The sequence below is a fragment of the Amphiprion ocellaris genome, chromosome 24 (genome assembly GCF_022539595.1).
Source record: "Amphiprion ocellaris isolate individual 3 ecotype Okinawa chromosome 24, ASM2253959v1, whole genome shotgun sequence".
NCBI lineage: Eukaryota > Metazoa > Chordata > Actinopteri > Pomacentridae > Amphiprion > Amphiprion ocellaris.
In genome coordinates this window covers 7854102-7869595 of record NC_072789.1, presented here as the reverse complement: position 1 = coordinate 7869595, position 15494 = coordinate 7854102, and the positions used below count along the sequence as shown (strand labels likewise).

The 15494-nt window shown below is 38.6% G+C and overlaps 1 protein-coding gene across 2 annotated transcripts in view; it reads right to left on the bottom strand.

Moving 5' to 3' along the window:
* Positions 1-4344: 4344 nt before the first annotated feature.
* The window catches only part of mgat5 (alpha-1,6-mannosylglycoprotein 6-beta-N-acetylglucosaminyltransferase), a 101500-nt gene continuing 90350 nt past the window's right edge, over positions 4345-15494 (bottom strand). For both annotated transcript variants that reach the window (XM_023261507.3, XM_023261508.3), the window contains exons 13-17: positions 12500-12646; positions 12271-12387; positions 10803-10877; positions 9308-9465; positions 4345-8044 (exon numbers count right to left, since the gene is read on the bottom strand). In XM_023261507.3, coding sequence (XP_023117275.1) covers positions 7846-8044; positions 9308-9465; positions 10803-10877; positions 12271-12387; positions 12500-12646 — 696 coding nt within the window. In that variant the 3' untranslated portion in view covers positions 4345-7845. The remainder of the gene's footprint in view (positions 8045-9307; positions 9466-10802; positions 10878-12270; positions 12388-12499; positions 12647-15494) is intronic.

Here is a 15494-nt window from a genome sequence, read left to right as displayed (position 1 = left end):
CATGTGGTGTTTGGTTATAGGTGGTCATGTTGATTTTAGGCTGAAAAACAGCAAAAAATGTCAACTATGATACAAAAAGTCCCGCATATATTATATATTCACCCTTAATATTCTTTCTACTCACATGGTCACTCTGCTTTCCTAAAGTCTTAGGAAACCGACGATGACGTGACGTAACGTAACAAAAGCAATAAAAGTGGAGCAGAGGATATTTTCACACGTCTTACCAAACCCACGGCGAGACGTCCAACTCAGCAGCTGATGATGATTCAGGAGCAGATGGGATGGAGGCTTCAGGCTGCACAGGAGTCAGAGGAAAAGCTGCAGGGCCACATGGTGCCGTTAAGACAGAAACATAGGAGATGAAGATGCTAGACATAAATAAAGGACTGTTAAATTTACTGTGATCATGTAAAATACAATGAGTGGTGCTGTAAGAAACACTATTAATAAACCTCAAGATAGAGAAAAGTGACAGAATGTGGTAGAGATGCTTTTATTTCTGTAGAAAAAGCAAATCTTTTTTTTAAAAATCTGATACTTTTAACCCTCGTGTTGTCCTGAAGGTCAAAATTGATCCATTTTAAAGTTTAAAAATGTGGGAAAAATATATATTTTCAGAGTGAAATTTCTGATGTCCACATTTTTGAAAATTTTTTGGTGAAAAAAAATGTTAAAAATTCACAAAAAAAATCAACCAAAATACAGTGAAATTTGTGAATGTTCTTCAAGAAAATTTTAGATGTTTTACTGATATATATGTAATCACTTTAGATATTTTTACTTCTTTTTTTGAAAGATTTTTATTCATTTTTTGAAAATATTTACAAGAATTTTCTTGCCAAATTTTGAGGATTTTTTTCAATAAATTTTTTAAGGGACACTTTCAAGGAATTATTGGAATTTTCTTCCTAAAAGCTTTGCAATTTTTTAGAAATTTGGGGAATTTTTTTTGCTGATTTTTTGGATTTTTTTCAGACAGGAAACAATATTTTTTGGTGCCTGTAAATGAAGACAACAGGAGGGTTAAAGAGAAATTAATGTTTTTGATTAAATATTCTCACCAAGATTGATCAGTTCTCTAATCAGTGTCTAAACAGAGTTGGCAGCAAATCAGGACCAAACATAAAAACAGATTTTCATTTCTTTTCTGTACATTGGCACCATGTTCAAACTTGATTTAGTCACATTTGCTTTTTCTGGCTCTAGTTTTGGCTCCTTGCTCTCATAAATAAAGGCTAGAAAACACACAGGTTTGTTGCTCTTTGACTCTCAAACACAATCAGAGGGATTAGTGTGACCATCTAAAAATATCCTGAGTTCACGACCATCATGTTTTCTGTCCAGACCTGCTGTCGGTGAAATTAGGCCTCAGAGTGACTGAAGAGCATGAAAATCTGGGTTTTAAGACAGTTTTTAAAGATGATCAGTGACATTATGTAACTAATGGAGCGGAAATAGTCTGCACTAATGAAGTTATTTAATACAGGGTTCATTTCAGTGTTTCAGAAATTATACACAACATAAAGTCGAGGTAACAGCTTTATTGTTGGGGTATTCTTGGTTAGCAGTAATCACACAGGTGGGATTGTAAAAAAAAAAAAATCTGTTTTCTTTTTATGTCTTTTTTTGGTTGTGGTGCTGAAATGTCAGATTACTGGTTAAAAATAACACATGATTTTAGAGGCTTGAAGCAGTCAGATTGAGATGATTGAATGATTTTTGTTACTTTTGTTCCTCAGCTTTTTCAAGAAATACGTGCAAATATTAGCCCTACATTTTTCCTTATTGTGAGGGTACTTGTGAAACTGTGGCTAAATGTCTTTTACGTGCATCATCTGGTTTTAAAAGGAAGCAGCAGCAATTTTTACAACATAAAAGTCAATCAGAAAGAGAGCATTTTTCAGACTTCATGATTGTTTGTTTTCGTTTCAATTAAAGCTGAGCGTTTAAAGAATTTTAAGCATTTTGTAATTCGTCTACATCAACTCCAACATGCTGATTTGCAGAGAAAACATAAAATAAAGTTTCAGAAATAACTGAGAACTGCACTCGGTTAGTGAATGAACTGATTCAGCTCACCTGTCTGCAGTGTTCCTCCACCTGAACGTAAATCCTCAACAAAAGCCAACAAATCAGCACCAGCTGGAGCTGATCCACCTCAACGTCCTCACATCCAGCCTTCAGGAGGCGCCACCTGGTGGTTGGAGGTGGAACTAAAAGCAGAAAATGGCTGAAGAGACGAACCATAAAAACCCAGAGGTTTCAGTTCAGTTAGAAACAGTCCTGTACAGAGATATGAGATATTTTCTCTGTGATTTCAACATCAGTGTGAGAAAGACGTTTAAAAAGTTGATATGCATAAAGACCAGCCGAGTATAAGATATATGTCTGCATATATAGAAGAATTCTAATAATCTCTTATCACTGTGATATTTTTTCAGTCATAAGAAACATATAAAAACATGAAAATGGAACCAGGAAAAACAATTCAGTGGCAGATTTTTGCTTTATTTTACTGAGATGCAGAGAAAAAAAAACACAAGTGCAGCTACTTGATCCCGGTCTGTCTCTCCAAATGTCCAAAGTTTTAAAGATTATGCTGGAAATCTAATATTCTGCCGGTGCCTGCTGTCCAAGTCCAGTTTGTGTTTAACCAAAGTTCTGGCAACAGAAATGTTCTCATTTGTTCTCGCTGGAGAGAATCCAGACCATTATGTAGTCAGTGTAATATGCTTCTTTTGCGTACTTTTATTTACCTTTTGTTGTCGTTGCTCAGCTGATGAGTAGTTGGTGATGAATACACAAATTAGAATAAAGACTCAGCTACACACAGCAAGATATGTGAGTATACTGAGTCAGAGACACACCAGCATCTTCTGACTCTTGTGAACGCATATATGCTGTGAAAACTTTCTGATTTATTCACAAAAAACATTAGAAGCTACAAAACAAGACACCTGTGACATATCTTTACAGACGTCACATCTTGTCCAGTTTGGAGACTGAGAAGACTGTGATGATGATAAATTATCAGTTAAAGAACATTAATGACAGAAGGGATTAAGATACATCAAGAGTGTAATGAAATAAACATTTATCTTATTCATCATTTAAACATGTGCAAAGCGACATTAATGACATCAAAAAACACTTTGCAAGGTAAAACAGACAGGAACAGTAGCATTTGGATGTAAAATCTTTTCTCTGTTTTGTTTTTCCTTGCTTCTAATAGCTTCCGGTGTCTTCATTGAAGAGGCAGCAGCGCCTCCTGCTGGCTGGTTGGAGGAGAAGCATTAGTCTGCAGCAGATCCAGAACTGATGTTGTTGAACCTTGTTGGTCTTGACTGCTCCTCATAAATAACTGGGTATCTGATCAGCTTGCAGGTATTGAATAAATACTACATTTCTGACAATCAGGGCTATGAGCACTTAAACAGAGAGAAGAATCTGGAAGGAAAACATCTTTAAAACCACAAGTCATGAATTAAAAAGTGGTATTTTGATAGAAAAAACCTTTTAAAACTATAAACGCTATTATATAAAGTAGTATTGTGAGTGAAATAAAGTGCTAAAAGCATAACTCACTCGTTAGGTAGTAGGATTTAAGTGGGATAAACCTTGAAAACTTTAAGTATTAGACAGGAAAGTTAAAGTTGTATTTTGGGTGTATTAAAACCACAACTTGCTAGTTAGAAAGTAATATTTGGATGGAATAAAACATTAACCCTGCAAAACTCACTGTTGCAGAAATACATCAGTTTTATTTTTGAAAATATTATATATATATATATATATATATATATATATATATATATATATATATATATATATATATATATATATATATATATATAAAAATATATATATATATATATATATATATATATATATATATATAAATATATATATATAAACTTTCGGGGGGTTTTGGGGGGTTTTTTGCTAATTTTTTTCTATATTTGCGTCTTACAGGGTTAATCCACAGTATTCTCCTATAGTAGATGTCGATTTCTAGAATTTCATCATGAAATACCCGTCAGAATAAAAGCTGTTTTTAAACTTTCTTACTACAGAAATGCCTTTTTTGAACTTTCATATTCAAGAGCAGCTTCATTTTATTTGTCAGAAACAGAAGAACTGTTCAGAAGATTGTAAATTACATTTTTCTATGAGTGATTCTTCTTCAACACCGACCTGCTTGCAATGATTTATCCCCCATGTTCAAAATGTCCAGTTCTGTGCTAAAAACACACATTTATCTCCATATTAGTTGAGTTTTGTACCACTTTTTGGTGCCATTGGTGCTGTATTGCTGTAAAAGAAAAGTAAAGTTTGAGCCGCTTGTCACAGAAAAAAGGTTTATTTAAAAATAAAGTTGTATCCCTCTTACTCATCAAGGACTGTGGAACCAAACAAAACAAAAACAGAACCAATCCAAAGTAGTCGCTGCGTTACTCGCCTGTCATCGTCGCTCTGTTTTAGACTCTGGACGCAAACTGAGAGCTTCAAACAAGTGTGACAAACAAATACACATGATACATGTTTGTGACTTCTTCTTTTCTGATCTAGACATTCAATGCTGAGGTCAACAAAGACAAGATATGGTGATTTGTTCTGTACAAGCTGTCGGCTCGGTGCTCGGAGCGGATTTCTCTCACGGATGCTTCGACGAACAGAAAGTAAATAAGGCTTTTAGCTGCAACGGAACAGGGTTTTGGCGGAACCGGGTTCAGTGAAGGCTTCAAAACGTCTCTTTATAATTTTACTGAAACGTAACTGACACCAGAGGTTCAGATTTATAGAAGGAACTCTGACGTGTGTAGACTTTGAAGGATAATGCTGGTGAGGCTCTGTTTTTGTGAAGAAATCCCATAAAAAGACCAAAACCACCAATGAATTGAATCAACTATTGTGTGAAAGCAGCTTATTTTGGCTCATCGGGACTGCAGTCTGATGTTTGGTTTGTCTGAATGAAACATTCTAGAGTGATTGGGGTGATTTTGCGGGAGAGAAAATGCGAAACAAGACATTTTTAAGTGCGAGTCTCTTGGAACATTTCCTCTACAGTAGTTTTTTGCATTAATCATTTCTGGTCAATATCAATCTTTCTGTAGCTGAAATATCTCCATACAAGTGACTGGAACTGCACAATTTAAGCCTAAATGACATCAAAACGAGTCTATTTATCCCAATTAATCATTGAGTTTTGACACAAAAGCGGCTGCTTGTTAAACACCTGCTTCATGACTAATAATGAATTAATTGTGCAGCCCTATAACTGATGTTGTGTTTCATTTCTGCAACCAAATTTGACCCTGTGTATAATAAATAACATATCGTGCAGCCGTATTTGCTTTTTATGGGATTTGCTTGGACCTTGACAAACCTAAAGTGACACCAGCTTTATGCTTTTACATGAAGCAGTCACACTAACGTTGTTGAATCTGAACCCACTCGTGTCTCAGTTACAGCTGCAGGAGGTCAAGAGCAGATTGTTTGTTGTGGGTGATCAGTTTAAGGCAATAAAAATCATAATGCGATAATCCGATTACTCGTTTGGGGTAATCTAACTACTGCTAAACATCCCTTGGTGAGGCTTCTGGTGTTATTAGAAATGTATTGGCAAACGTAACACTGCTGTCATCCTGAAATCTGAACACTAAAGGCCCAATCAGGGGGAATTTACAAGATCTGGACTGATTTAATTGACTGATTTAAGTAAGAAAACAATAAATGATTTGAATTCAGATGAAAAGGATCCTGCAGAATGTAAAAAAAATTCACTCTGGGCCTGAAGGCTGTTTCATCGCGTTGTGAAAATGACCCCGACGGTCGCCGACAGTCAAACAGAGGCGAACTTAAAACCACGAAAAGGCACATCATGTTCTTTAAAACGCTAAACTTGGCGGCAGATCACTGACCTGTGCAACAAGAAAAAATAAAGAAAACAACAGTCTGAGCAGACACAGTGAGGAAGTAGAGTGTAACGAACGCTGCCATTCAGGCTGAACTTACACGTGTGCAAACAGAAAAACTGAGATTGGAAATCAAAGCACATTAAAGTGTACAAGGCTCCTTTTTTCACGTTTGTCCGCAAGTGTTCGTCTTAAAGAGGCAGTGAAGAGAAAAATGACTAAAACTTTAAACCAATTTACTATAAAAATGCAAATTCTAGGTATGGAGTCCAATTTGTGCCTAAATACAAAATATTTATGAATAAAAAACCTTATTTTGTGCAACAACGGTCCAATAAGAGTCCAAAATTAAGACAAAATTATTGTTAAAACTCAGAATAATGTTTAAATATTCGTTTTTTTTCTCACATCGCTGCTAAAAGCGGAACAATCGCAGACAAACCTCCTCATCTCAATCATACACTTGAAGATATTTTATTTTCTTAAATTACCCTCCATAAATAAAAAATCTCTAAACAGAAAGAAAAAAAACAAAAGAAGACACCCCTCCTATAAATAAAAAACAAAGATTTCCAGCAAAAACACAGCGATAAAGATCTGTATACAAAATAAATACAAAAGAAAAAACTCATATGAACAATATACAGTGTTACTAATATCCTGTTAAACCTCCAAATAGATTAACTTAGTGCATTTTTTCATTCACCACAAGAACTACAAATTTTATTACCTTTTTTTTGTTGTTTTTCAAGGGGTTTTTTTTGCAAATCTCCAGGCAAATTAAGATCCTAACGATTATCCAAAGAAAACGCGGTGATGCGAGGTTTTTTTGGCGCCGTTTCGCAGCGCTTCGTTGGCATGTTGCGTACAGTTTTGCTGGACAGGATTTACAGCTGCTGTGTGGCAGATGAGAGACGAGTGTTGGGGGGGAGTTTTTGGAATTTTTTCTTTAAATTGTCAAGGCGACCATCTGGGTTAAGGTGTTTCTCGGCAGGCTGTGGAGTCTTGGTGTTGTTAATGAGGCTTCTAGGTGTTACCGCCGCTGCCGACGACGAGCTACGACACGACGTCACCACATCCTAACGACACGTAGCCACGGAGAATGAGCCTCGCCCTCCTCCCTGATCCTCGTCGTAAAACAGTCAAACTGAGACGTCTTTTACCTCTACTGGCCTTTTGACACAGTCTTTTAAAGTGAAAAGTCATTTGAAAACAAGTGTTCAACTTATGAAAATCTACTGAGCCACATCCGCTGAATTTTTAAGGGAGGAATGGACGCTTGCTGTAAGTCTGGGGGGAATAAAAATCTAGATATCTACGTTACATCTTGTCTCTTTTGTCCAGAAGAGAGTTGGTTACAGTGTAAAACTGGGTTCTTCTTTAGCCGCCTTTATGTGTGTGTGTGTGTGTGTGTGTGTGTGTGTGTAGATGTGTTTATATGTTGTTGCTGTGTTTGTGTCAGGCGTGCCAGTCCAGTGCAAACCTACCTAAAGAACAACAGTTTCAGATCAGAGCAGGGGAGATGGATGGAGGAGTGAGGGTGGCTGTACGGGGGGGAGGTGGGAGTCTCCTTGGTCCCTGGCTGCCCTCGAAAAACCTGCAGACAAACAGGCAGGCAGTCACTGATATGTTCAGTCCACCCAGGCAGCAGCACAGAGAGCTCATCTGCTGGGCTTTTAAACGCCACTCCCTTTGTTGATTCAAGTAATTTCACACTGAATCCGCTCAGGTGGGCTGCAGGAGTGTTTCTCCTCCCACAGCTCTGGAGGAAAACAATAAATATGAAGAACGAACGCAGTCTTGAAACGTTTTTTTCCCCCACAAAAGGAGTCCGGTGTGTGTGTGTTTGACAGCTGCTCCGGTAACCTCTAAACCCTCCCACACACACGCCACCGCCGTCAGCCCTCCGTCAGCCGGCGTGTCGGTGCTATAGGCAGTCTTTGCACAGCGCCACCTGGCCCTTCATGTAGTCGCGGCAGGGGCAGATGCGTCGCAGAGACTGGTGGGCGCCGGCGCAGCTGAACAGCAGCAGGTCAGACTGGAAGATGCAGTGGTGGCGAGTGTCGCTGTAGGCCGGGACCAACGTGTCGGCGCTTGACTCCACCGTCTGACAGTCCACACCAAACCTGACACACACACACACACACACACACACACACACACACACACACACACACATGCACGTTATTTAGTGTTTTTTAAGTTTATTTTTCGCCCTAAATATCTTGTTTTGTACATAAATGTGGACTAGACTGCTGCTGCACAGTCAACTAAAACAATGTTCCTGAGCATCAGTCATGATGGGCCTTGACCCATTTACTCCAGTCAGTACACACCGCCTCCTAGTGGTAATAACTGGACACTGCAGGTTACAATCATTCCTCTCCATTCAAACTGCACTCATGAGTTTAAACCTGCGTTCTGCTGCCACCTGATGGACATTTTTAACATAACAGCTTTGTGTGTCTGATCTTAGTAAATTTCAGGCCAGTTACGGCCCAAATCGTGTAATGAAATAACGATGCAGCAAACCACAAGAAGCTGCTTAATGTTGGCAAACTCTCCCCTCACGCTTTAATGACAAATTTACAGGTTTATATGTAAATTCTTAATGATTTTTGATTGAATCCAGTACAAATAAGAAAAGTTTTTTAACTGCACCATGTTTATCTTTTGATTTCTATCTGTTTTTATATTTATTATTACAGCAGGGGTATAAAACATGCGGCCTGCGGACCAAAACCGGCCCTCCAGAGGGTCCAATCCGGCCTGCAGGATGACTTTATAAAGTGTAAAAACTACAGAGAAGACATTAACTGCAAATGGCAAATTTGTAAAACCAAAAATTTAAAATAATTCCTGGACCATGACAAGTTGCTTTGATCATAAAGCAAAATATTAGATTGTTCATTGTTCTTTTGTCATTTAGTGTGTCATTTTTGTAATATTTTGTCTTGTTTTTGTCTTTTTTGTCTGACTTTTGTCGTTTTGATCATAAAGGAAAATACTATATCATTCAATTCCAGATATCTGGAAATTTTTTCTGTCTTGGTAGAAACTGTGATCTCTAAGTTGTAATGTGCAAATGATAAACTGAGGTATAATGTTGAAATTTAATTTATTTTTCTTAAGAAATTTCAGGTTGTTCATAATGTTTTGCAAAAAGATAATTCCTTAAATGTGCACATTTTCAGAATGTACTTTTTAGCACTAAAACAAAGGAAAAAAAATTGAGTTGAGTTGTGGTTATTTATAGGTTATTATGCTGTGATTTTACTGATCACTTGAGGTCAGATTGGGCTGAATGTGGAACCTGAACTAAAACGAGTCTGACACCGCTGTATTACAGTATATGTGTGTATATGTGTGTGTATGTGTGTGTGTCTTACCTGGCCAGGTCCTTGTCCTTGTTCAGGTGTTGGAAGAAGGAGGGCTCACAGATGAGCTGCTCCTCCTGACACACCTGCTTGCAGGAGCGTCCGGGTTCGGCCAGTTTCACCTGCAGGGCGCTGAGAGGAGGCCACATGACCTGACCGTGACAAAAGTCCTGCCAACACAACAAGATGTCATAAAACAGAAACACAACACAACACCACTACAACACAGTGACTGGACAGACACTAGATCTCCAATAGTGAAATTAATGATTATGTCTCTGTTAGGAGAGGATTACAACCAGAGGGTTTTCCTTTTGAGAAAGAATACTTAAAATATATTGTATGAAAAAAAATCCTTTAAAATTTTCAAATTAGCAAAGGTAAATAAATACTTAAAACTAGCTCTGTTTATTTTGTAACACCTCTGAGGACACCATCCAGCTAAATAAAAAAAAAATGGTACTGCTGCTTTGTGAAGTTAAAATCTTCCCTCTTCCCAACACATGATTACTGTGTTTGGAATCACACTAAACTTATGAGACATCACATTTTCAACACATTTCACAGCTCTTGCTTCAGATACGATATTTTCCTATGAGTGAATTTTGTCTTTTTTCTAGTATCCTAGTAGTTAACAGGCGCTAAAATGAGCTATACATGACTTAATGACAGCAATCAGGGGCTAACAGGTGCTTTCTGGAGCTAACAGGAAGTTTTTTCAGCTAATAAGAGCTAACAGGAAATGTCAGACGATATCTGGAGCCAACAAACACTAATTGAAGCTAATAGATGCTACTAGGAGCAGACAGCATAGCGGCTGTAGCTCTGACTAACTCTGCAGACAGATAACAGGATGTGAGAGCTCCATTATCTACTTTTCTTCAAATTCATCTTAATGTACAGTTTCGTTGTCATTTATTTTATCTTCTATTTATTGTATCTATTTCAATAATTCTTCCAAAATGTAATCCGATGTTGATTCAAGCTTTAATGTCTGGAGACATTGTTCATAACATTTTTGATTTTTGATTATGAACATATTTTTATGATGGCAGGTGTAATAATCTCTTCATATCACTCAGTAGCATTGGAGATTTTTGGCTTTAGAACCTTCATGGGCCCTGTGGACTCCACCAAACACACACAGCTACTGTAATATGCTGATAAAGTGTATAAAAGTCAGAAAGTGCTCCTAAATGCATCCTCAAACAGTTTGGAAGAAATTTCAGTAGAAGTAAGATTAACCCTGTCAGACCCTAATATATATATATATATATATATATATATATATATATATATATATATATATATATATATATATATATATATATATATATATATATATATAAAAGAGCAAAAAAAATATAAATAGAACAAAACAAAACAAATCAAAAAAAATATGTAAATATATATATAATAGAAAATAATAATTTAAAAAAATAAAATTGATGTATTTTTGCAACAGTGGGTTTTAGAGGGTTAAGAAGAGCTGATATTCATTCAGTACCTGGTTCTCAATGAAGGCGTTGACTCTCTGCAGCATCCCCTCACAGGTGAACTCATAGGGCAGGTAGGGCTCAATCTGATCACAAACACAAAATGCAGACTGGTTACACAGCGTCAGGGAGGATTACTCTAACTACTGAAGCGTGACAAGTCGCACACTTTACAGTCCAGCTACAGAGCCAGGGAGGGTGTTTTGAGCAGAGCTAACAACAGCTTGTTTCTCTGTGTGTCTCCACATGAAGGCACACGGAGAACTCATCCTGGTGAAACATTAGCCTGTCTGCTCTTTGCACTGCTGTCTTTTGAGTTCCGTCGGCCTTTGCGGACTCTGATTTGCAGGAGAAAGCTTCAAACGGGGAGGACCAACAACTGCAGCCTTTGTTGTTACACTAAGTCACTTGCTGCTTTTTCGGAGTCTTTGTGCGTGGGGTGGAAGATGAGGAAGAGGAGAGGGAGGGAGCGCGAGCCAAGCCAGAGCCTGGTAGGCTGCAGCTCGCCACGGACCACAAAGCATATGAGGCTCCATCGGCTTGTCCAATGAACAAAGCCATTGTTCCGACCCGCACGGCGGAGCACAACAATACACGAGGTCCTGATCCAGCGTTAAATATGCATGGGCCTGGACAAGAAGACGGAACCGGATCTCTGTTTCTATCCCCCACCGTGCTTTCAATCATCCTCTGTCCCTGGGCAAGTCTCCTTCCAAGCAGTTTGGCCAATTAGGAACCAGTTTTGATCCTCTGTTATTCATTAAAGCCACTTATTTTTAGCATCTTCTCAGGTGTGAGGATTTGCTGCTTTTTTTTATACATTACATGATGCTAAACTGAACTTCTTTCAGTTTGAGGAAACAGTGAAGGGCATTTTTCACTGCTCTCTGACATTTTATAGAGCAAGTGAGTCATTGATTCATCCAGACAGATTGAGAGGAGGTGCTGAATCAATGTAGAGTATGAGAAAAAAAAGTGTTTTTTGAAGAATAAAGCACGTAAACATATCCTAGTAGAGCTCCACTAGTGGGCTCTTTAAACATTTTTTCAAGCACAAATATTAAAAATATACACATACTGGCTTCTTAAATGTGAAGATTTGCTGCTTTAGTTGGTTTTTCACACCATAAACTATTTTTTCTGATGGTCTTTAAGATTTTGGACTGTCAATAAGGATTTTGAATATGCATGTTTGAATTTTTGGTAAAAATTACGATATTTTATAGGCCAAATGCTGGCTCAAGTGAGAAAATATTCAGTAGATTAGTTATTAATGATAAAAATCATGACTTGGACTGTTGCACAGAATCTTAGAAAACACAACACAAATAGTCTGCAATTAAAACAGAAATTGCAGCTTTTCTTAACTGACTGAATTTTGGAAAATTGTGTTTTTAATTATCATACGATATTCTGTTTCCCTGTCATTTTTCCTAATTTTCCTCCAAAGATCATCAGGTGCATCGGCCCGGTGTTTACCTTCTGGCTGAGGATGGAACGGATGGCCCTCTCCACCTCTGCAGAGTTTTCAATATCCACCGTCCACACATGGGGCTGACCTATGTACACCTCGGCATACGGATGCTGAGAGGTCAGCTGCAGACAGGAAAACAAACAACGGGAGAGTAGAGGTGAGCAAAACAAAACACTTTTTAAAAGTCGTGTCATGAGCCAGACGGCCTGCAGAGTGAAAACCTCCTCCTCTTACCTCTCTCAGAGTGGGTTTGCCCTTGAAGAAATCAGTGTTCTTGCTGCTCTTCGGAGGGTTGAATTTGGGGTTGAGGAAGGCGCAACCGTTGGCGATGGCCTCCAGGGGGGCAGGACCCTCGTAGGGGAAGGACAGACCCACAAACAACTGCAATGGAGGAGAAAAAAGAAAGAACAAATTAGTTCAGAGATGTTCAAGCAGACTGTGGTTGAGAATTACTGTATGTCAGAGTCTGAATCCCTCACCTACTGCCCTCTTAAGCTCTCATTCCTGCTTTTCGAAGCATTTTCCTCCACATGATTTGTTGGTTCAAGAGGAAAATGTCAAGTTTGCTTTGGCTCAAGAAATGACATGACTTCCGTATTGTTGGCTGCTTCCAATGTCTTTGTTTGAGGGATTAAAAGGAAAGGCTAGAAGCCAAAACAAACCAATAAAATGTGCCTGATTTAAACGGAGATGAGACTCAGCTTTAACTCTGAGTGACATAAAGAAAACCGTGATGACAGTAGACTTGTCCTGACACCCAGAAGGACTCAAACACCAGCTCGGTTCACACTCCTCAAACTGCCAGGACGTGTTTCACAATGAAGGCAGGAAGGAGGTGGCGTGTGAGAGTCTGCAGCTACCGAAATAACCAGAATAACAAAGACGCCATTGGGCACAGGAGGGCAGGAAAGTTCACAGGCTGCGTTGAAGAGTCTCTGTTTGCTGATGGCAGCAGTTAGCCCTTGTTGAAACAAATCTCACAAGTTATCAGCACAAAATACGGCCGAGGCAGCACATTCTCTCCATGAAACACGGGAGGAAAAACGAGGAATAATAGGAAGACGTCGCTCTTGTTTTTATTCCTCCCATGGGCTGGCAGAAGTTTGGCAGAGGGAGCACCTTAGATATTTTGCAGATGGCATGTGGGCGAGAGTGTAACTTACTAAGGATCAAAGTCTGGAAGGCTTTCTGAGTCTTGTGTTTTTGAAGAAAAAACAGCATAAAACATGAACATTTCCTTTTAAAAAACATTCTAAAGACATAATTGAGGTGTCAAAGAAATTCTTCTGTAAGTCTGTTCCAAGATATTGTATGTACTGTATGTCCACGGACTCAGCCACACGTATATTTAAGTAAATATGCACATACTGCACATACTGAGGTAGGGGGGGAGCAACTGTAATAACAAGTTCTCTCCTCCTGATGGGAAGAGCAAATATTTGCGAGGCACTTGCAGCATGCCGTAACCAGAAGCAGCTTGTCCACATGGGCCTGTTATCGAGAAGCCGAGAGGGGAACGGGGGAGGTGGGGGGAGGGTGACAGGGGCAAACCAGGCGAGCTGCTTCATTTAGCAGAAAACCAGGCCTACAATGGCTGGTCTGTGTGTGTTTGTACTGGCCGCAACTGTACACAATGCAGCACTGTACCATAAAGTATGTCTGTATGCACACGAATAATCAGACCTGTGTTGTGAATTATCCTCCTTGTATGTTCCTGCAGCTACAACCAGCAGATTACAGCCAACAGGTGGCAGCAGAGCATGCTTCTGTGTGTGTGTTATGTGTGAGCGTCTGCATGCAAAGACTCCTCAAAGCTGAGAAACAGTCCACCACTATTTATAGGGAGCATGGAGGAGAGGGGGATGGAGAGAAGAGAGAGAAACTGAAGCAAATCCATACAGACTGAAGGACTCAAAAGCAGGAGTTAAAAGATCATTCCTGCATCGTGAGAGAGAGATCAATACGAATGTGGATCTTCTTATTAGTTTATGCTAAATCTGTGTCATACATTTATGCTCTTGTGCACGGCTACACATTCATGCAATGCTTCAGATCAAAGCTTCTATTGATTTGGACTCCTGGTGTTGGTGTAAATCTATATTCTGATTAAAACACATGCAAGTGCAGTATCAGTGGCCAAAAGGTGATATTTAATTTCTCTCAGTTATGTTTTCAGTGGAGGGCTGCAGCTACTTATTGGCAGGTTTAATGCACAAAATGGTTAAAAATGGCATTAACAATTTCATAAAAGCCATTCTGATGTCTCTAGCTAGCTTGCTAACACACAGAATCCTTAAGATATTCAAAAAAAGCAACATAATATTAATTCAGAACTCTGCTGCCAGAAAGACAGAACATCTATTAGAAAAAAATCTGTCAGCTTGAAATGATTCTTTAAAGCACCACTTGCACCAGCAGGCTTGTCTGAACACAGATGGTCTCCCAGGTCTTCTGGTCTTTTAGCTCTTCGAAAGTGCGGCACAAACACTTTTAGTGAAGCACCTTTTAGTTTTAATGCTCCCAGTGTTGGACCAGTCCACCTGAGGTCTCAAGAACAGCTGAGAATCTTTACAGCTTCAAATGCAACCCTAATATCTGCCTTTCCAGCCTGTCCTGGCTATATGGGTTAATTTTATCCAGTGCTATTTTTAACTAATTCTTTTAAATCTTATTTAATAAACTTTTTCTACATCACTACATTCATTTATTGTGCATTTTTGTCCCATATTTTGACACTGCTCATATATAAACTGTCTTATTATCATCAGTAAAAACATTTTAAACTGCACTAACTTGAACAAAACAAGCTGTCAGTCTTGAGTGAATGCTTGGCATTTTTGCTTTTAAAAATTCTGGAATGATAATTAAACAGTTGGTAATAAATTTTCTGTTCAATAATTTATGGAAATAAATATGGAGGCCAATGATGTTTGTGTTTATGGTTGTATTTATGAGATAACGTTCACTTGAAGGGTGAGAATTCCTGAGCAGATGATAACAACGACATGGAGAAAGAAAGCAAAACTATTATTTGTGGCTTTTTGGCAGAGCACTGGCTGCTAGTTTTGTATGGCGACAAATGTGGATGTGTAGTTGGAGCCTGAAAAGGCTTCAATAAAACAGATTTTACACAGTATTTTAAGATGTAAAGGCTACTTTTTAGCCATCAGCACCTCTCTACAAGATGCTCACAGCAAAACACAGACTTAAAAATTCTATGAAAATTGCA